At 41.9% G+C, this 22,249-nt stretch overlaps 2 protein-coding genes across 13 annotated transcripts in view; both read right to left on the bottom strand.

Moving 5' to 3' along the window:
* LOC309372617 (membrane cofactor protein-like) overlaps positions 1 to 10,573 on the bottom strand; it is a 41,937-nt gene extending 31,364 nt beyond the window's left edge. For 3 of the 10 annotated variants that reach the window (XM_081916363.1, XM_081916361.1, XM_081916359.1), the window contains exons 1-5: positions 10,214 to 10,568; positions 6,887 to 7,066; positions 3,259 to 3,450; positions 1,726 to 1,828; positions 1,038 to 1,123 (exon numbers count right to left, since the gene is read on the bottom strand). In XM_081916363.1, the coding sequence (XP_081772489.1) occupies positions 1,038 to 1,123; positions 1,726 to 1,828; positions 3,259 to 3,450; positions 6,887 to 7,066; positions 10,214 to 10,346 (694 nt within the window). In that variant the 5' untranslated portion in view covers positions 10,347 to 10,568. The other 7 variants (XM_081916366.1, XM_081916364.1, XM_081916367.1 and 4 more) reach the window with 5 other exon arrangements.
* A 2,568-nt stretch (positions 10,574 to 13,141) lies between these two features.
* Positions 13,142 to 22,199, bottom strand: LOC309372655 (complement receptor type 2-like). 3 transcript variants are annotated; one of them, XM_081916470.1, is made up of 7 exons: positions 21,999 to 22,199; positions 19,960 to 20,142; positions 18,069 to 18,245; positions 17,326 to 17,355; positions 15,562 to 15,643; positions 14,640 to 14,734; positions 13,142 to 13,436 (listed from the first exon to the last, which is right to left on the bottom strand). In XM_081916470.1, exons 1-6 carry the CDS (start codon positions 22,102 to 22,104, stop codon positions 14,677 to 14,679), a joined length of 636 nt encoding a protein of 211 aa, XP_081772596.1. In that variant the 5' UTR covers positions 22,105 to 22,199; the 3' UTR covers positions 13,142 to 13,436; positions 14,640 to 14,676. The 3 variants fall into 3 exon arrangements, with proteins under 3 accessions (XP_081772596.1, XP_081772595.1, XP_081772597.1); XM_081916469.1 differs by having other exon boundaries at positions 18,069 to 18,248; XM_081916471.1 differs by lacking the exons at positions 13,142 to 13,436; positions 14,640 to 14,734; positions 15,562 to 15,643 and adding an exon at positions 16,376 to 16,932 and having other exon boundaries at positions 18,069 to 18,248.
* Between the last annotated feature and the right edge of the window lie 50 nt (positions 22,200 to 22,249).

A 22,249-nucleotide genomic window follows, 5' to 3' on the forward strand; every position in this document is an offset into this window, starting at 1 on the left:
AAGAACTCCAAGGGAAAGTGAGTCGGAGGGATGGCTCAGAGACGCTTCCAGCGAAAACAGTGGGGAGGTCTCAGGACCTCCTATAGGGACACCCACTCCTCGCCGGAAACTGTCACGCCGAGAGTCCAGAAGACGTGTTTCCGTTAAAGAGCTTTTATGTTGGAAACGATTCCGAAAGCAACCACTTTCGGATTCTACTAGCGATTGACGCAGCCATGCTGGAGGGGCTCCGTCACAGGCAGAGGTTTGAAAACCTGATCAAACTCTGAGGGACTTGCATTTTACGCACAAGCAGCTCATCATCCCATCACAGTATGCATAACGTACTACATTTTGAAAATGCTTGAGGAATTCATTCTTTGCAAATTCCAGTACCTAACTTGCTGGATTCACAACTTGCAGGCTAATGCAAGGAATCAGAATAAAGTTGTCCTTCAGATTTTGCACTCCAAAATTTCAGATGTGATTTTTGATTAAAAAACACACACCATGAAAACACAACTTTAGGATAAAATATGTTTAGAAGCGTATGATTCATCCCTGTACTTCTCTTCTTTTGACTGAATTATCTGTTTAATATGAGCTTTTTATGGATAATCTATGTTGTAATTTTATTTATTAAAATTTACAAAAATATACAAAAACAGAAAAAAGTGATGTATCTTTTTGTGAGACTATACATGCTTCAATATGTATTTCCATGTGGCTATTTTTAATTAGCAGGTTACTATAGAAATGAGACAGAACAGACTTATGAATAGCTGTGAAACAAACACAGAATAGGAACTAACTAATTCGCTTATTTTAATGACCATGCTTAATAAATTTTAAGGCAAATTCATAGCCCAATTGTCCCACTGAGTTCAATATAGGGCTTTCTCCTAAGTAAGTGTTCATAGGAATGCAGCCTTCAGGTGCAATCCTCTATATTCCTACCTGGGTACAAACCTCCACTGAAGCAGATTTCCAAGAAAACAACTGTGCTGTTAATCACAAAAAATATCACTCCAAATTTGTAAATAATTTACACTACTTACGCACACAAAGTGGAGGTGGATTAGTCCAGTGAACATCACTTCCCTTTGCCTGACATGTGTTCCAACGTCTCCCAATCATTGTGTATCTGAATGTACAGGATAAAAAATCCAACCAAGTGATGCTCAATACATATAAATCAGAAGTACAGTTGGTAGGCAGTTCATAGAGCGGTGCTGTTCAGGTCTACTCCAATCTAGACAAGGTCTTACTGCCCTTAAAATATCAAGATTACAGCTGGGAGGTACTGCTCGATCTAGCCCTGATTCTTCATGTCTTCTATGCTTATGGTAATTTTTTTAATCTCTTGCTTATTATGCTGTTTTAAAAGTGTATTTTATATTGAACTTCTTTTTACTAATGTTTTCTTCTAAAATGTTTAAGATAAAATATTGTTAACTTTGCTGTGTTAAATGTGCATTCTGTAGTCAACCTCTTTCATAATGTATTATTTTGAATTTTTTGGGATTATATTTAAGTTTCCTTGTCCCTTCCCAGGGTAAAAGGCATGGTATACATATATAATAATGAAATTTATGATGATTTTAATAATATATATAGATTCTCCTCCTAAACTTAACTGACTGCATCTTTTCAAAGTACTGCCAATTTTACTAGTTTCTGCAAAAACAATTAAGAGCAAAAGTATATTGGAAATGTTATTGGTGGCCTTTAATGGTGTTTCCTTACCCTTGAATACACATATATAAAATTCTTGCTCCAAAGGTGTATTCTGAATTAAATGAGAGAATACTTCCATCTTTTATTAGTGTTGGTGTCTCACATGCTTTTCCTGAAAAGAAACATTCTGGAATTAAACATACAAAACCAGAAAAAGAAACAAACAATATTTTTGACAGGTCTGGCATTAATAAAAGGAGAACAGTTTTGACAAATTGCATTAAAAACATGAAGGAAAGCAAACTATATATAAGATAATGCATAAAACAACGTAGTAACATACAAGATCTCTTATGTCTGAAATTCACAATCCTAGCAAATATCCTTTTTAAAACCAAGCATTATTCTGAATATATTTGCCAGGATCATTAACTACACATAAAAGATACTGTAATGTCCATGATCACCATGCGAGAGATCTTCAAAGTGCCATACTTTGTTATTTTCCCATTTTCCTTCACATATTTTAACAAAACTGTTCAAACAGCCCCTCACTGCTCTTTGAACCATCAACTGAACTTCAACTGTTGACGTACACCATCTTAAAATCTCATGAAAGCACAGATCAGCAAATGCAATGAGTAAACAAACCAATCTCTTGCACATCTTGAATAAGAATTTTGTTTCTGGATGCCTTTCCAGTGGAAGTGGGCATCACTCATATTTATTTAATCTTCCACAGAAGATTAGTACAAATAAAAAAAAAGTGATCGTACTGCACTATCACCTGGGTGGAGGAGGTGCTGCATGTTGTGAAGAGGATGCTCTGTGTGAAATATCCTGCCATGAGTTACAGCATAGTCGTAACACATGCCACAAAATTACTTAGCATTAGGTATTTTAAAAACTTTGCATAAAATCTGGGATGTTTGCTTCTTTCATCTCTACAAGATTACAACTTGCTATTCTTGACAAATTCAAAATCAATATATTTATTCTTCTCTTGCCTGGCAGCCTCATCATGCAAAACTCAGGATAGATTAAGGTGGTTATGTAGTTAGTTTTTTGTCAGAAATAGCACTCGCCTTGTTACTGTAAAAACAGTTATTTGTATAGCCAGTGTGTTGTAGGGGTTAGAGTGCTGAGCTAGGATTAGGCAGGTCAAAGTTCAAATCTCCTTTCAGACATGAAGCTCACTGGGTGACTTAAGGACAGTCACTGTCTCTCAGCCTAACCTAAATCTACAGGATTTGTAGGATAAAAGAAAAGATGAAGAAAACCATGTCTGAAGAAAAATACATATATGATATTCTGAGCTCTTTGAAGGAAGGGTTAAATGTAAATGTATCAAGTAAAACAGCTGCAGTATTTACATTCCCTAGCTCAAAGATGTTTCAAACTGAGTCATAAGGCTACTTTTTATTTCCCTGTTTACCAAACCACCAATACGTCTTTAGGGCCAAAACCAAAAAACCTTTCATCTTAATAATGTCCAAGGACGTGCATGTTCTGGGGACTTTATCTTTTTAAAAACAAAGTCTGGTTTTTGTTCATAAATACCTGCAAATCATTACAATAAATCAAAAGCAAAAGATGATTTACCTCTACAGAACCTTGCAAGTGGTGACCACTTCATATTTTTACCACAGATAATAGTATTCAAGATACCAGGAACTTGTTCAAATCCTGCCTTACATACATAGTGTACTACCATCCCAACAGGAAACAATACTGAAGTTCCAAACTCATCTTTTAGTTTAGCTCTAGTTTGCTTTGGTGGAAAGGGGCAGACTTCTGCAAACAAAAAGCAATATAACAACTTATGACACCATGTTAGAAACTAGAATAATACAAACGTCAGAATGTTAGAAGATTCACCACTGTTAACAGACTGCCTACATCCTGCCTGCTTTCCTGTTTTATCACATGTATATACAGTGGTACCTCGGGATGTGAACGGGATCCGTTCCGGAGCCCCGTTCGCATTCTGAACAGAACGTAAGACACGACTGCGGGTTGCCACTTCTGCGCATGACGTCATTTTGACTGTCTGCGCATGCGCAAGTGGCAAACCCCAGAAGTAACGTGCTCTGTTACTTCCGGGTTGCTGCGGAGTGCAACCTGAAAATACTTATCCTGAAGCGTATTTATCCTGAGGTATGACTGTGCACACACAAAAACCAAGCAGACACAGCAATCTATGAAGTTCAATGAACTGAAAGATTAAGACCACAATCTATGCATGTTTACCAGTCACAATAGTGGGGTCAGCATGGTGAAAACACCACTACAAGCACCAGATTGGTTGTCAGTGCATTTGTAGTGCACCAGCCTACTCCCACTCCTGGTTTAGTGCAGCAATGCTGGTGATGGAAGGTCAGGTAACTGCTGTCACTCTGCCAACTGGTGCTGATATTTAGTCAGAAATAAACAGCCAGGTAAGTGCATACAGGAATACAGCTTAAATGTGCAATTTTCTGCTTGAAACTGGGAAAATCTAGATGACAGAACTGGCATAAGGAAAGTATATTCCATTTATCTTAATGGGGGGGGGGAATAGGCTGCAGTTGTTGATCTGACTGCCGTGGGAAAAAAATAGAATGACCATCAGCCAAGTGGCAAGCAATAGGATAGCTCCAATACCTTCATCACTTAGCTCCCTTGCCATGCCATCCCCTCAAGCCCAAAGCCTTCATCTTGTTTGTTTGTTTTTGATTTTGACTGTCTGAATATACTGCCTTTCTGTCAAGGAATCCAATGCTCTGGCCATTTGTGGAATTTGCCAAGAACAATAAACCCATGATCCAGACCACATTCAGCCACCCCTGCTTCGTCTTCAGTGCCTACTGCTGGAGGCTTCCTGCCACACCTTTAAGAGGTCCAGAAGAAACTTATTCAACACTTGAACTGTGCTAACAAAGCCTACAAATGCAGAACAAAATGGCATCAGCAGAACATATCCTGCTGTTTGAGATGAAGTATGAAATTCCACATAACATGTTTGATCCAATTTTTGCTATGCTAGATCATCAATAACAGAAGCTTTCCCAGATGTCTGGGGAAGGAAATGGTGAACTCAGTCAATGGTGAACACCTCCAGTCAACAGCTCATTGTGATTGTTGATAGCCAAGCTGTAAATCTTGGCAGTCAAATTCGCTCTGGGAAAAGAGAATGAACAAGGGATTAACCTCAGGTGCTCTGAAAAGGCAGCTTTCCATGCCGGGACCAAGCAGCTTAAATTACGGCTGAGATGTTATCAGTCTGCCATTTGAAATTTACATCTGGATTGTGAGCTAACTGCTGGTTGAAGAAGAGATGATTACCAAAAGACAGAAAGCAAAACGAAAAGCATGTTTTAATTATTTGCAACTAAGAAAATTTTAGATAGCCAAATGGTATCCCAACTGCTAGAAATCTTTATTTTATTTTACTTTTTTATTTTAAACTCTCTGATCAATGGTGCTGACTTCAAACTGAAAAGTATTTTTTCTATGTCACTGTGGGAAAAGAATATGGCCCAATAAGGAATCCTGTGAAGACATTAAGGTGAAGACGGGACACTGACGCTCTTAAGGTAGAGACTGTGGAGATCTTAAGGTAGAGACTGAGCTGTTAATACAACTAAGACTATTCTGTATGGCAAATGGACACCCCACTGACTGTTGGCATATTACAGTAATTAGTGGATGAGCAATTAAAATAGATCAGAGTTGAGATCCATGAAATGATGAATGGAAATGGACCACAGGAGGATGAAATGGAAAATGGAATTAAAGACACAGAAGCTTTGGAGAACAATACCAATAAAATGTTGCCAGAACAGGAGAGTGAAATGAAAGTTGGAGGCAGCAGATGATGAAATGGAGAAATCCTTCACAAAAGCGTCTAGAGGGATAAAAGAGCCAAAAGGCAGAAGTATGATGTTGGAGGAGTGGAATGAAGTCATGGATGGAGAGACTAAGAGACATCCTGAGCTGGCAGGGATAGAGTTGAAGAGAAAGGATCATGATTTGGAGTGAATTTACAGGGGAAAGCTACCAACTCATGGAGAAAGAATGGAAGAAGTGGAAATTGAAGTGTGTTTTTTTTAAAAGGATGGAAAATCATAGCTTGGTGAAGGACCCTGCGAGAGAGAGAGAGGGAAGGGAATGTCTCCCAGGCTGAGACTGGGGGAAGAAAGGTAAACTCCCAGCTCTCACCTTTTTCTGTGAGAAAAGGGTTAAGATCTAACTTTGAGAGCTGACTCTGTATTTTCTTTTCTCTTCTTTATCTACATTAATTTGCTTTTCATTGTATTGTATTATTAAAAAGTCTTAACAAAATTTTAATAGAAAAAAACAGGGGCCTTTCTTTATTCTGGAACAGATCCAAGCACTTACAAGGTCCACCCAGATTTCATGAAATTCGACCTAGTCTTCCTTGTATCCCAGATAAATCATAACTTGCTATTTTTTTTGGTTGCATGCATCAGTCACCACCAACAGTACCTGTGCAGGGTCATGAGGCTTACTGGATTATAGTAAACATTCTAAAACATCTTCCATGTGACAGCCCTTTAGATATTTGAAGATGTCTGTCCTATCACCTTCCAGTCTCTTTTCCATACTAAGCATAACTAACTCCCTCAACCATTCCTCATAAGACTGTGTTTCCAGACCCTTGGTCATCTTGGTTGCCTTCAACTGCACATGTTCCAGCTTTTAAATATCCTTCTTCAACTGTGGTGCCCATGACTGAACAAAGTTCTGCAGGTGCGGTCTGACCAAGGCAAAATAGAGTGATACTATGACTTCCCTGATCTCGACACTATACTTCTGCAGCCAAGATCAGCATTAGCTTTTTTGCTGATGCATCGCACTGTTGACTCATTAAGCCTATGATCTATTACTACCCCTAGATCCTTTTCACATGTACTGTTGGCAAGCCAAGTATTCCTCATATTATATTTGAGCATCTGATTATTCCTGTAGAACCTTACATATGTCTCTACTGAAACTCATTTTGTTAGTTTTGGCCCAGATCCCTAATCTGTTAAGGTATTATGGAATTGTGATTCTATCTTGTGTGGTATTAGCTATCTCTCCCAGTTTGATGTCATCTCCATTTTAGTAGAGCTCACTTCTAGGTAACTATAGTTATAATCACAACCACAAAATAGAAGATGCTCAACTTTTCTTGAGTCTATAACATTACAGCAACTTTATATGAACAACAATAAGAACAACACACCACCACAGGGGTCTTCCAATGGCGTCCAGTTTCCATCAATGCAATAAGTCATATTTGGTTTTGAAGGTAATCTTGTAAAACCTTTTTTGCATTCATATACAGCATTACCAGGTAGTTCATGGATGATCTCAGAAAAGGAAAACACTGGTAACTCCTCAATTTTACACCATTTCCGGTCCCCTTTAAAAACACAATAGTTAAAGATGTTAAGTCTTTTGAACTAAAAACATTGTTCACTATTTCACCATATTTGTTCTGATAGTTAATGTAATAAAACATAAATAATAAAAGTATCTTTTAAAAAAGCAAATTATTATAACTAAGATATGAAAGAACAATTGAAAATACTCATGTACTCTTTGAAATTTAAAACTCAGCCTTCCTGAATCTTCTCTTGTGCAAACTCATGATACTAGCACTGATGCTATCTTATAAATTCTTATACATTTCCAAGCTCAAAATCCTGGCCAGAATGCCCCTTAAGGGCAGGGGTAGGGAACCGTATTTAGCTTTAGGGCCACATTCCCTTTTGAAAAACCTTTCAAGAACACATTCTAGTAGCAGGCAGGGCCAGAGGCAAAACTGGGTGGAGTGACAAATACCAATAAAATCAGATTTCTCCGCTATTGCCCTTGTGCTATGAAATGTTCTTCCTCATGTCATATGAGAAGTAGCAACCATCAGATGCTTCAAACATCTTTTAAAGATGTATTTTGCCCAGGCTTTCCCTTACACGAAAGACCAGAGGTTTTTGCCAAGTTAACTAAGGAGAAGATCTGTATTGTGGTAAATCGATGAAGAATATGACTTGACACCAAACTGTATATGTGGAGGGGCAGCAAAGGAAAGAGAAAAGGGAGGATCAAATAAATCACACAGGAAAACACAAACATAAATAACAGAAGGGAGTGTTCAACGCATATACTGTATGCACGCTAGAAAATTAGGTCTAATGGTGGCGCGGTGGGTAAAACCTCAGTGCCTAGGACTTGCTGATCGTAAGGTCGGCGGTTCGAATCCCCACGGCGGGGTGAGCTCCCGTCGTTCGGTCGCAGCTCCTGTCAACCTAGCAGTTCGAAAGCACCCCTAACTGCAAGTAGATAAATAGGGACCGCTTTATAGCGGGAAGGTAAACGGCGTTTCCGTGTGCGGTGCTGGTGCTGGCTCGCCAGATGCAGCTTCGTCACGCTGGCCATGTGACGCGGAAGTGTCTTCGGACAGTGCCGGCTCCTGGCCTCTTGAGTGAGATGAGCGCGCAACCCTAGAGTTGGTCACGACTGGCCCTGACGGGCAGAGGTACCTTTACCTTACCTCATCAAAACAGATTTTTGTGCATTTTTCACACATTTATTTGGTTTTTTAAAAACTGCATTTCCTCCCAAAGCAGCCCAGGGTAGTAAGCATCTAATGCTACAATAGTATGATTTAAAATTAAATTAAAACATTTCTAAAACATTTTAAACCATCTATACACATTTAAAGGGAATCGCATACCATCAGTTAAAATTTCAGTTGCCATGGCCAGCATTGGTGTTATATGCTCAAACCGTATTTCCCTGCCGAGCAAGCTGGAAGCTGATTCTGCACCAAATGAAGTTTCTGAACGGTCTTCAGAGTTAAACCCCATATACTGTATAATGCAATGCAATAATCTAACCCAGAGGTTACCAGAGCAGGCTATCCCTGTCGAGATAGGGATACAGCTGGGCCACCAGACAAAGCTGATCGAAGGCACTCCATGCCACCACCACCTGAGCCTCAAGCAACTGACAAGTATAACAAAAATTGGCCTTTGTGAAAAGACTCATCTTCTCTTCACATACTATACTGGTCTAAAAAAGGACATCACACAAGGGAAAAGGGCCAGGAAAGGAAGAGGAAAATCAAAACCAAAACTCAGGGAGAGATGTTCCTATAATCTTTTTAAAATTAGTTTTTAGTAAAGATTTTATTGTGAAAGAAAGAAAAGTACATACAGTGGTACCTCGGGTTAAGTACTTAATTCGTTTCGGAGGTCCGTTCTTAACCTGAAACTGTTCTTAACCTAAAGCACCACTTTAGTTAATGGGGCCTCCTGCTGCTGCCGGAGCACAATTTCTGTTCTTATCCCGAAGCAAAGTTCTTAACCCGAGGTAATATTTCTGGGTTAGCAGAGTCTGTAACCTGAAGCGTATGTAACCCAAGGTACCACTGTATAGTGTCTCCACTTTCAATTCATAGAATCTTTTTCATAATTCATTTACCTTTGGTATGAGACACTGTTGTGGCATGCATTATGCGGTGGGGGGAGAGGGGAAGAGAGGAGACACAGGGGAGATAGATAGGGGTATAATGATCTTTCGTTCTATTGCATAGTGTTTGTGTAGGTTTTTGTATCAGTGTCACGTGGGTAGGTCCGTATAACCGACCAGCGAAAACAGTTCTGGGGCAGGTGGTGCCCGATGGAGCTGGGCTTCCAGGTAAAGCAGCCCTGCTTCCTATCTTGATGGAATAACGGCCTCCAGATGACAGTGAGGAGAGAGGAGGCCTGGTGGAGCTGGCTGGTCACAGAAGAGCGCATGGAGCGAGTTCTGCCTCTCAGCTGGAATGGCTGCCCCAGAGGACATCGATCTGAATCAAATCAAATCAATCAAACAACCAGCACCAACGAAACAAAATAGAAAGCACATAAAACACATTAGTCAAATGTGTAAGGTAAAGGTAAAGGGACCCCTGACCATTAGGTCCAGTCGCGGACGACTCTGGGGTTGCGGCGCTCATCTCGCTTTATTGGCTGAGGGAGTCAGCTTCCGGGTCATGTAGCCAGCATGACTATGCCGCTTCTGGCAAACCAGAGCAGCGCATGGAAACGCCGTTTACCTTCCCGCCGGAGCGGTACCTATTTATCTACTTGAACTTTGAAGTGCTTTCAAACTGCCAGGTTGGCAGGAGAGTCAAATGCGTACAATAGGGTAAAAGGGAATAAAATAAAACAGATGCAGGCTCATTCCAACTTTAAATCGGTAGTTGTCACACGGAATAGTGTTTAATAAGTTATTTTATATGTGCCTGAACAGCGCCTATGCCTTCGTGCCGCCGCAAGCGAGGTCCCTGCGGCGGCCTCGTATCTCACCTGCCGCCCGCTGCGAATCCTGGGCGGGAGAGGAGCGCAACTGCCGCGCGGCTGAGGAGCCAGGACTCGACGCCTCCTCGCCGGCGGCCTCTAACCCACGTCATGCCCCGCTTTGCGAAGCCTCTCGAAGCACGAGCGGGCGTGAGGGGAGGCAACGCGAAGGGAGAGAGGCCGCTAGAGGCTCCGCCGCCGCCGCCTACCTGCCTCGTACTCACCCACCAGTTCCTGAGGCAGCAGCAACAACAGCATCGACATCGCCAAGAGCCGGCAAGTCCGTAGAAGCCCCCACAATAGCCGCAGCATAACCCTGAGCTGAGGCGGCGGCGCGGAGAGCCCCTCATTGCGCATGCGGGGAGGAGGCGGCGGGAAATAACGTTGGGCAGGAGCCGCGAGGCGCGTGCCGAACGCTGCCCTCAGCTCGCGCTACCGGCCTTCCCACTTATAGCCACTTATAGAGGAAGTAGGTTTCCTGGTCCCTTGTTACATATTTTACAAGTGGCCGTCGAATGCCGAGCATCAGGACTGCGCATGCAGGCAGGCGGGAGGGAGGCGAGGTCCAGCGTGTGCAAAACAGTTGAGCTCGTGCTGGGTGTTGGGCGCGGCAGGAGGCGCCGCCCCCGCCTGAGAGCGCGCTACGATTGGATGGGATAGGAGAGGTGGGCGGCTTGGCTAAGGGCTGCGCCCCCTTTGCTCCGCCCACCTGCTTCCCAGGCTACAGTGAAGGCGAGAAAATCCGGACACAAAGGTGATTGAGCTTCTTTTTGTTTTGGCCAAGTTGTTGAGGTTTTTTTTAGTTTTGCCCAAAATTGTTTAGCTTTTTTTTGCGATTTTTTGTGTGTGTGAAAATCGCCCAGATCTACACTACCGATATGGGCTGCATTATCCCCGGATTTTCATGGACATTTCAGCGATTTCCGCCCGTAGGCCATTTACAAGGACAGAATACTGGCTATTTCCGGGGGATTCTGGACATATGGCAACCCTAAGTATTAGACAGGTTGAGGAAGGAAAGGCAGCACGTAGCGGCAGCAAGGAAAATAAGGTGACACTGGAAAGGAAGCCTTGGCCTTCCTGATGGTGTGGGGTGAGACCTCCCATCAGCCGCGACCAGCATTGCCATTAATCAGGAATCATGGGAGTTGTAGTTCAATAACATGGTCTGGTTTGACCAAACTGCGGGAGGCAGTGGAAGACAGGAGTGACTGGCGTGCTCTGGTCCATGGGGTCACGAAGAGTCAGACACGACTAAACAACTAAACGACAATATTGTCTGGGGGACAGAGTGGGGCACAACCTTTATGTTCTTGGAGCAGCAAAGGGAGCTGGATGTGTTTTGGTGTGATGGGAAACCGCAGGCTTTTTTTTAAAAAAAATAACTTTTTATAATAATTTTTATTGTGCTAGCCACAGGCCGTATCAAGCTATTTTAATCAATGAGTATAGCAGTTCATCTTTTGTTGCAAGTTTATTTACAAAATACACCTAAGGAATCTTGTGGCATTTTTAAGAGTAACACATATTTTGTGGCATAAGCTTTGGTGGGCCACACATACCCTAGTACACTACAAAGAGAAGAGAGTGGTGGGGAGAGAACCAGTTAGGCCAAAAGCTGACAGAAACAATAAAGTTAATGCACCACATAGAGCACATAAGAATATTACATCCAAATAGGTGAGAGTTAGTGTGACTGGAAATGTAGCCTTATGAGGCTTTGCCCTTGGGTGGGAAAAATATTGCGCCTGGGAAAGGGAAGTGGGAGTCAACAGACACTCAAGGAATAGTTTTGGAGAAAAAGGTTTTATTTCTACCATCCATGAACTGGTAGAAGGAGCAAGTGTGATAGTCCACAAAAGCATGCACGAAGTTCACAGTCATGTGCACAAACATATATACCTCTTTCCAGTTCCCTCCTCCTTTCTCCTCCTTCCAGAGTCCTGCCCCATGAGTTCCTCTGAGCATGAACAGAAAGCTGTCTTGGGACTATTGTGGACTCTTGGCACCCTTCCCAGGAAAGGGGTTTCAGAGTGTTCAGATATGTTTCAATCTCTTGTTCTTGCATGGTTCCCGGACAGAAAATAAGTTGCAATGTGGTTCTTTAGCAAGGCCAGAAGGCCTGAGAAACAATGGACTGTTCTCTAACTTTTGTTACAGCAGAGCGGAATGTTTTTGATGCTTAGCTGCTGAGAAAATGATTTTGAAAAGCTTTGAGAAGCTTTGAGCCTGCTTTGGTGGGGGGGGGTGTGCCTTCGGGCCTAGATGAGGTCACCTGTCCTCACCTTCCTTCAGTATGACCTACCCCCAACTAATGGCAAATAGGCAGAGGGCAGTAAGTAGTTGAAAACTAAAGAATCTTTTTATAGAGAGCTATGAATTTCTAGGATCTGATGACCAGGTTTCTAATATTATTCAGCATGGTAGCTTTATTTAGAGTCTCCTTTTTTTTTTGCTGGTGTATGATAGTTTTTCTGGTTTGCTACAGAATGCATTGGGAAACTGAAATGCTACTCCACTAGTTTCTGAGTCTAAATCTGCTTACCCAGAAGCAAAACCCACTCAATTCAATGCATAGCAATATCAAGTAAGATAACATAAGACTGCAATATTTGTTTCATTCATGAAACTTGTTTTCAATGCCAGGGTTAAAGCTGTGGATGATAAGAAGGTATACATATAGAATGCTGTGCTTCTAGGCATGTGCAGTGCTATTTTTCCCGCAGATTGCAGCCACTTGCATATATCTTAGATTAGGATACTGGGTTGCCAAATGATGCGTGTGTGCCTTTAAGGCAGCAACAAACCCTCACACAAATTTATATATCTGTACAAAGTAGTTTTATATGTCTAGAGTTTAGTAAGATAAAGATGTTGATCAAGACTATCACTTCATAAAGGGAAGACTGCATCATTCCAAGTCAAACATCTTTCCTTCTACTGTTCACATCTGTAGAGTGATTTCATTGAGTAGACCGGTGATGTCTCTGAAACTTGCAAGCCAAGCTTCTCTTGCAGGCGGCAGCTCCATTTATGATACACACAGCTGTTTAATGAAAACAGCCACAACCGTCAAAGAATTTCAGTACCTGCTGCAATAAGTCAATTATGTCAAATGCAAGTTGGCTGTGAATTAAGAACAAAATACATAATTTTAAATTTAATTTTATTTATAACATTTATTTCTGACCTTTCAGAATATTAATCCTACAAGGTAGCTTACAAGTAATATTATATTATGTATTTTGAAAATACAAAAAAAGTTAACATATCAAAACCACAGTGATTATTTCTACCTGAAGGGGACAGTACAAAAACTAAAACATGAATGCGTTCCTCTTTTGCATGTGGCAAAATATTTGTTTTCACTTTCCAAGCAGTGATTGTGTCAAGTGGTCCAAAGAAGCAGGTATATTTGTTGGCATCTGTTCATCCAGTTAGTTTCACCTGTAATTTAGGTGGGAATAACAGTAGCAGTATTCAGTAAATGTTCCTTTTATTTACAGTGAATTTGCACTACAGTATTTCATCCAGGCACATGTTCACCTTGTTGATTCTAACTACTAATGTATTCATGAAGCTAAATCTGGTTGGTTCAGAATTCCTTCTCAAGGAGAGACCTCCTAAATGCTGGAGTGCCACATGAACAGTAGCAAGGAATGATGATGGGGAATCCAAACAAAGAGTCCCAGGTCTGAAGGGACATGGGGCCACTATTTAGTAGGTCTGAGTATCAGGGGCGTCTTGCTCATAGAGGCAAGTGGCGCAGGGCGCCAAGTTCTGGAGGGCACCAGGGAAGAGGCAGAGGCTGGATGCAGCGCCTTCCGGCATCAGCTCGCTGCCCTCACCTGCCTCCGCCATGCCGCCCCGAAGCAGTGCCACACCTGGAGCCTCCGCCTACTGTGGCCACAGCGGCACGGGCGCCAGAGAAGAGGCGGAGGATGGGTGTGGCCCTCCCGGCATCAGCTCGCTGCCCTCTCCCACCTCGCTGAAGCAGCGCCACACCCGGAGCCTCCGCCTCTTGCCCGCCGGAGTCGCCCTCCAGCCGCTGGCCACAAAAAAGTCGGCAACTCTGGGAAACCGAGGGGGGGGCGCCAGAGGGATCTTTGCACCACGGCGCCGGATATACTTAAGATGGCCCTGCTGAGTATTGTCAATGCCTCAACAGGTGACCATCTTGGAACCATGTGTATGAACCCTTAGGATTCCATGACAGATGAAAGAAAGGATATGAATGCAAGAAAATAAAACATATAAATAAATAAATACATTTTATCTTGCTGCATACAGTTATCTTTAGAACGGGGGCAATATCAGAAGATTCAGATATTGGTACATACTGTAATCCATAGCTAGTTATCTATTACTGCATGCATTACATGCATATATAAGAAATAAAGGCATATTATTGGGGGCTGGGGGAGAGAAGGGATTCAGCTATTGTGAGGAACCTGTGGCCTTCCAGAGGATGTTGAACTCCATCAGCCCCAATTGTCTTAGTCAATGGTCAGGGATGATGGAAGTGTAATACAGCTAGAGGATCATAGTTTTCCCACCCACTTTTTTTTAGCATCGGACTCAAGGTCTCCTTTTTAACATTCAACTGGGACATTTTGAATGTGGACAAAATTATCTAAATCAAAGTATTACCTATTACTGCAAAAACGAAGCCTTTTTCAGAGTTGGATCATGCTACTTGAAGGTCTGGACTTTCATATATTCTGTTGCTTGCAGGAGTATATTTACTTAAGAAATAGGAAAAAAACAGTATTAAAGAATGAAGTAGAAGAGTTCGGGATTCAAATAAATAAACTAAAATGTGTTTTTTTAAAATGCCTGGGATCCAGAGTTCCTGTGAGTGGAACTCTGTTCACAGGACAATCCAGCTTGAGATGGGGCAGGAGGGAGGTGATTTTTGCCGCACAGATGATCCTTTCCTCAGATTCTTCTAACCCCATTATCTTTCTCAACATGGAGATGTGGCCGTTTGCCAAGATAACAACTAATTCTTCAAACTACTGAAAGATCAGTGTAAATTTACAGAAGTGTGAAATCTTGGCATGCCCTGTTAATGGGGGTTCTATTTAAAAACATATCTTACAGGAGGGGGGAAATTAAAGATATAGCCAATGTTCCTTTAATTACAGTGCAAAAGAATCTGATGAAGTAGCTGGGTTGATGCAAGTTATAGCCCAAAACCCATGGAGGGTACAGCAGGCACCCCCAACCTGTGGCCCTCCAGATGTTTTGGCCTACAACTCCCATGATCCCTAGCTAACAGGACCAGTGGTCAGGAATGATGGGAATTGTAGTCCAAAACATCTGGAGGGCTGAAGGTTGGGGATGCCTAAGGTAGAGGATGGCTGATATCACCCCATGGCCATTTTCCCAAAACAGACGGCAAATGATACATTTGCATTTGGGTAAGAGGCTATGGCTTTTGTCCAGGTAGAGCTGAAAGACACCACTTGTACTTTTGTACAGGGGTTGGGACACGGATCGGTCTGCAAATGTGTGTAACTTAGTACCTAGTAATACAAATAAGTCATAAAAATAAAGTAATGTGCCTTACGCTTTGTTCCGCTTCAAAACAATTACAATTACATAGAAAACACCAGCAATAACCAAAAGAAGCAAGGCGCCAACCAGAGAGCCTGTTGAAACCAAAGAATGAATAATGTTTGTATCCCGTAGTTGCTAATAGCAACATTATAAAACCATAATATTTTGGAATCAAACAAAAAGTTATTTAATAAAAATACTACAATAATTCACCAGAAATCATTTACACTACAGAATCCAAAAGAAACATTCTAAAAATTAACCCATTAATTGGCATGGTTTTCATTTTTATATCCGTGACAAAACATCTTTCTAATTTCATAGTCAATAATTCTGCAACCCTTATTTGAAGACAGTTATGAGCTAATTACAGTTTCTTGAATCCTGAGCTATATATGAGATTTATGAATATGAATGAGTGTGCTCTCATAAATTTTGACATTTACAAAAATGTTTTTGGGTTTTGATAAATGTTCATTTAAATTCTAGATTAAATTACATATTTTTAAACAAGTTGAAATCCTAGTTTACCTAGAATTCTGAATATAACCGTTTAGGATTAGGTTGAAAGGGAAATAAAGCAATCCAATGCAACATTTCTGCTCTTGAGTTATGGCATGTTTTGACTCTGTTCCTGACAAAATAGCTGTATAATAAAAGTGGCCATCTGAGCTTCCTCCAGGTTGGTTTTTTTAATGGAAACCTAGAACAGCTCTTATAACTGTACTCAAATGTGTAAGACATGGTGGTGATCTTTGCATATCTTCTGTATTTCTTATCTGAGAGCCAGCATAGTAGAAGGTGGGGTGTTAGGTTTGAGTAACTTTAGTCAAATGACTGCCATGTTAAACTACCACACTGAGTTATTGTGAGGATAAAATACTTCTCTGAGCCTGTTGCTAGAGTAGAATAGAATACATTTAAAATACTTAATACATTTGTTTTTGAAGTAATATGTAACAATGAGAGGGAATAGAGACACAACATTCCTGTGATAGTGAAAGTGGAGTTGTCCCCTTCCAAATACTACTTCAGATGCCAGTCCATCATCATTGCTGCTGTTGTTAAAATTGTATACCACCCTTTATCTGTAGATCTCAGGGTGGTTCACAACATAAAATTACAATATTAAAAACACAAATTGCATAATGAAAATAAGAACAAAAACAAACCAATAATCCCCCGTACCATATCTCTCAAATGTAAGTAATAGTGCACCCCATATTAGTGTACTCTCCTAAATGTTTATTTTCTACCTGCTATCTTGGTGTTTTGCCAGCCAAGCATGCTGCTACCACCTCTTCTCGTTTCTCAGTAATCCTGCCTTGCCTCCATTGCTGTCACAATGCAGCACCAGAGTTTGTTATTAGTATAGATGATTCTGGAAAATATGTGCTAAACTATGAGACAGAAAATTAGCAAAGGCTGGACCATTAAGGAAAATGGGGTATTGCCCCACCAACCTCGGTCTACCCTTAGCTGGCCCTGTGTGCCTGCGTTCTTACAGGAGGTGGCAGCAGCTATCAGCTTCCTCCTCCATTTTCATAGAATTCAGTAGTGAGGAGGATGAGGACAAAACGGATCAGTAGGTTCAGCCTCTCATTGGCTCTGACTCCACCTACTATTGGCCTCTCTGCCTTTCACCCTACCAGTCCCAATGAGCCATCAGCCACCACTGGCACTAATAGGCTTAAGCCATTCTATGCATGTATTGTGGAGTTGTAGCATCCTACATTTATAAAGAATCAGATGGAATTCTCTGGAAGTTACTTACCAATGCCTGTGGCTACAGAGATATAAAAACCTAAAGTGCAAAATGAAACATAAGGAATGAGCTGTATTACTATAGATCAAGAAACATTGAGTGAAAGCTTTCTAAGCACATAGTTTTATAATTAAGAAACTGATTTAACTATCAAATAAAACTTACAAGTAAATATGTTGAGGGATGTAACAATGGCATTAGTAATTGTCAAGCAGTGCATGTTTTTTTTATTACTGAGGAAATATATTCACCTTAGGAAATGTAAATAAATGTCCATATGCCAGTCAATTGATCAATGGCCTCTTAATATGCCATTTCACTATTATTATGTCACTAATGATCAAATCAAGCATGATCAGACTTGGGCAAGTATAACAAGTCTACCAAATCAGTAAGAAATACTATAGGAAATATACTATCCTTCTGCCCCTCCCCGGCAGCTTGGTATCATTTTGCCTCTAGCCTTTTTTTAGCTGTGGACTGTGCAGTAGCTCAGTAAAGGAGAACAGACGGGATTCAGGCCTACCGGCCCTCCCATTCTCTCCAGACATGAAGTATATTCTTGACGTATGTGCCACTTGTGGTGCCCAGAGGAAATAAAGACAGGGCTTTATTGTGGAATAAAGCCATTAGCTTTTGATGGTATTTTCTAAATTCACTTGCTGGATGGCAATACAAATCTTTCCATCAATACAAACTTCAATGAAATTCAAATTCATCATCTACAGAAACCCTTCCATTCTGTTGCTCACCTTGGTTACAAACTGGCACATGAGGATCCCATGTGAAATCAGGCTGACACTGAACACGAGAACTGCCTTTCAAGACATAACCATCCTCGCATTCCAGAGTCACATTAGCTCCAATCTGAATCACAATTTCTGAGTTTTCCTTCTTGCCACCAGAAATCTGTGGGAGGATGCAGCCTACTGCTGAAAATCAAAGATAATCAAAATGGCATATCAGGAAAAAGAGGTGATGATGGGAATTATCTAAAATTTACAAATACTTTTTGATAATTTACTTTTGCTCCTGTGACTGATAAACTTAATTCAGTGCTACCTCGGTTTAAGAACAGTCCGGTTTAAGAACGATTCAGTTTACGAACTCCGCAAAACTGGAAATAGTGTCCCTGTTTGAGAACTTTACCTCGGTCTAAGAACGGAAGCCAAACGGTGGAAGGGCACCGGCGGCCGGAGGCCTCATTAGGGAAAGCGCGCCTCAGTTTAAGAATGGTTTTGGTTTAAGAATGGACTTCCGGAATGGATTAAGTTTGTAAACCGAGGTACCACTGTACTATATCGTGAGTTTAGAAAAACTGTAGAAAACCCTTTTTTCCTCTTCCACTAGAGTGCATGGCTTGGCTCACTTGTCCAAGTCATCTATAGCCATTTTCTTTTAAAGCATATTGGAGTACAAAACACTGATCATGCGTCTTATAGTACAGTGGTGCCCCGCAAGACGAACGCCTCACAAGACGAAAAACCCACTAGACGAAAGGGTTTTCCGTTATGGAGGCGCTTCGCAAAACGAATTTCCCTATGGGCTTGCTTCGCAAGAAGAAAGCCCATAGGGAAATCTCCGGGGACCTCTTTTAAATGCTAGCGGTGGGGAGCAAAGCCTTCCCCCCCCCTCCAGCCTTCAGAAGAGGTCCAGGAAGGCCGGCGGGGGCCGAAAGGCTTTGCTCCCCACCGCCAGCATTTTAAAAGCAGTCCGGGATAGCAGGGAAGCGCTTCCCACTATCCCGGATGGCTTTTGAAGGCAGGCGGGGGGGGGGGAGGCAAAGACTTTTGCCCCCCGCCCGCCTTCAGAAGAGGTCCTGGACCTCTTCTGAAGGCGGGCGGGGGGCAAAAGTCTTTGCTCCCCCCTGCCTGCCTTCCTGGGAGAGCGGAGAAACGCAGCGCGTTTCTCCGCTGTCCCGGAGGGCTTTTGAAGGCAGGCGGGGGGAGCAAAGACTTTTCTCCGCTGTCCTGGGGCGATTTAAAAGCCCCCGGACGGCTTTTGAAGGCAGGCGGGGGGGAGCAAAGACTTTTGCCCCCTGCCGGCCTTCAGAAGAGGTCCAGGACCTCTTCTGAAGGCGGGCGGGGGGCAAAAGTCTTTGTCCCCCCTGCCTGCCTTCCCGGGGGCTTTTAAATCGCCCCGGACAGCGGAGAAGTCTCCGCTGTCCCAGGAAGGCAGGTGGGGGGGAAGCAAAGACTTTCGCCCCCCGCTGGCCTTCAGAAGAGGTCGGGGGACAGACTGTCCCCGGACCTGGTCTGAAGGCGGTTTCCATAGGAACGCATTAATTGATTTTTAATGCATTCCTATGGGAAACCGTGCTTCGCAAGACGAAAAACTCGCAAGATGAAAAGACTTGTGGAACGAATTAATTTCGTCTTGCGAGGCACCACTGTATTGGGGCCTGCAAATTTCAAACCCTCCTTATTCTGGCAGTAGGAACTTAATCTGGAAATAATTTGGGATTTGGAGAAGTAGCTACCTGGAATGCTCATCAGGCTTGTTCTTGTAATTAGAATTGTAATAGCAGCTTTTCTGAGGGGACCTCAGAAAAAGAAGACAGTTTGATAAACTGGATAAATACTGCTGGCCAGCAGTGGCAGCCAGGGTCCTTTATGGCTGTGGAGGAATTATATACACACTTACCTTCACAGTGTGGGACAGGAAGACTCCATACACCAGATGCTGTGCAATTCAGCATTGCCTCCCCTATTAGTACATAACCAGGTTGACAGCTGTAATTTACAGATTTTCCATTGGTATATTGTATTGATTCTGGTGCACTGTAATTTCCATGCTGGACATTTGGAGGCGAGGGGCACTGTATCACTGAAAAGAGAAATAGAAATAGAAAGTCATGTTCCTCTGCACTAGTCAGTGAGTGAGGGAGAAAATATCTCCAACACTATTATACATAACCTTCTGGACATAATCCATTTAATCAAGAATTCCAAAAGTTAAGTTGTGGGTGAACATATCAGACGACACAGCGATTCTTCAAACAGCTCTTGTTTCTTCACAGGCCAGAGCAGAACTGAACTGAAGGGTTCAGACAGCCTGCTTATACAGAGCTCCACTACAACGCAACTGTAACAGCTTTCTGTAACTATCCAATCACTGAACGTCACTTTCAATCCCTTATTTGCATATGTGGACCTGAGTGAAAAATAACTACAGCCCCCTGCTGGCCCAGGGTGATAACTTCAGTATATAACACCAAATTCTTGCCATGGTTCTCATTTTGGAAAATAAATGGAACATTTCAGAGCATGTTATTTGCCCAAACGCATGCCTGCTGCCTTAAAAAATAGAGCTCAAGTTCCAGGTGATGCCCATGGTGGTCTTGGGGGGGGGGCACTACAACAGCGTTCCATATGACGACAGTCTGTGGCCAAGCACAGGTGGAAGGCATCACACATTACTTATTAATCTGCCTTTTGTACAGGGATCCAAGAGACCAATTACTGAAACTCTTGCTGGAATTCCTGGAAGCAGGTTTACTATGGCAAAAATGGTTCACTTTCTTTTGTGTGATGCTAACAGATTTGTGACACATAAAGTGATACCTTACGCTCTGGGTTCCAGAAAGATTTAGAGAGCAAGAGCTAGACAATATTGCAATACGTTGCACTGGGGATTCAGAGGTCTAACAGAAGTTAAGCTAGGTATGAACTCCTACTACCTTCCTTGAAATCCTTGATGCCCTGCATTATGTAATTGTTGTATGCTGTATGTTATGGTTTGTTGTTTGGCAAATTGCAATGGCCTTTGGTTAATACAATAAACTCTTTGGTTGGTAATATACATAATAAAATAACTTTCACAATATGGTATCTAAGTAAGGAGTCCAGTCTTTAAATTGTGCAGTAGTTCGGTTTGAGCCCTTTAAAAGTTTTCCTTTTTTTGTGTATTCAATAGCTGTACTAGTAATTATTTTTATACTTTTAATAAATAATTAAGTGGAGAAGCCTAACATAATAGGCCTGAAAAATCAGAAGGATAGCTGTTGCTTTAATTTAATTAAATTATGCTTAAATTAAACATGCTTTAATTTAGTACCAGCATCCACTGCAGTACAGTCAATAATATGTTCTGAGTATTGACGTTAGTAATTTAGGGTTTCGGTCACAGGCACCCCTGCCATTGCATAAATTGTTCCAGGACCCATAAACATTTTCAGAAGGGCATTAAATCATACAGCAGCCTCCCAAGATGTAACCTTTGCTAATCTGGCTGAACTCTTGTAGAGGCATTGTCCAACACACTGGTCTTGGCGAGACTTCCACTGATAAAGCAAGCACTTGCTTTCACCACTTGCCAATCTGGCTTTGTCTTTCCTACTGGACAGCTCTCACCCTCTATTATCCTATGCAAAACAAAACTCTGTGTGATACAGTTCCAAAATATGTCCTTCCAGTTTCAAGAAGCATTAATGTAAGAATGTGTCTGAATAAAAATTTTCCAATGAAGAGAGGAACGATAATGGGTAAAGAGCGAAACAAAATTTAGATGCTTGCACTCTTTGAACCATTCTGAAAGATCCTGAAATCCAGAAACCTGCTTTTGCAGTGAGGAGCAGGGGCAGACATGTTTTCTACATGTATACAGTTTGGATCTCTTCTCCATCAGCTTGTACAGAATACTGTGCCACCCTATGTCTCGTGTATTACAATCCAGAAACCTACTTTTGCAGTGAGGAGCAGGGGCAGACCATTTGCCAGATGGGGTGCAATAAATTGTTGCCTCTCCATGTAGAGAGTAGCCAGGCTCACATGTGTAATTCACAGACATTCCACTGGTAAACACTGACAATTCCTGGTGGCTGTGATCCCCATTTTGGATTTTTGTGGGTTGCTGGCACTGAATCTCTGACAGAGGAATAGAAGTGGAATTTAGCAGAAAATAAATAAGAAAGATTCTTCAACTCAAAGAATCA

This window comes from Podarcis melisellensis (assembly GCF_964234715.1).
Source record: "Podarcis melisellensis genome assembly, chromosome: 6".
Taxonomy (NCBI): domain Eukaryota; kingdom Metazoa; phylum Chordata; class Lepidosauria; order Squamata; family Lacertidae; genus Podarcis; species Podarcis melisellensis.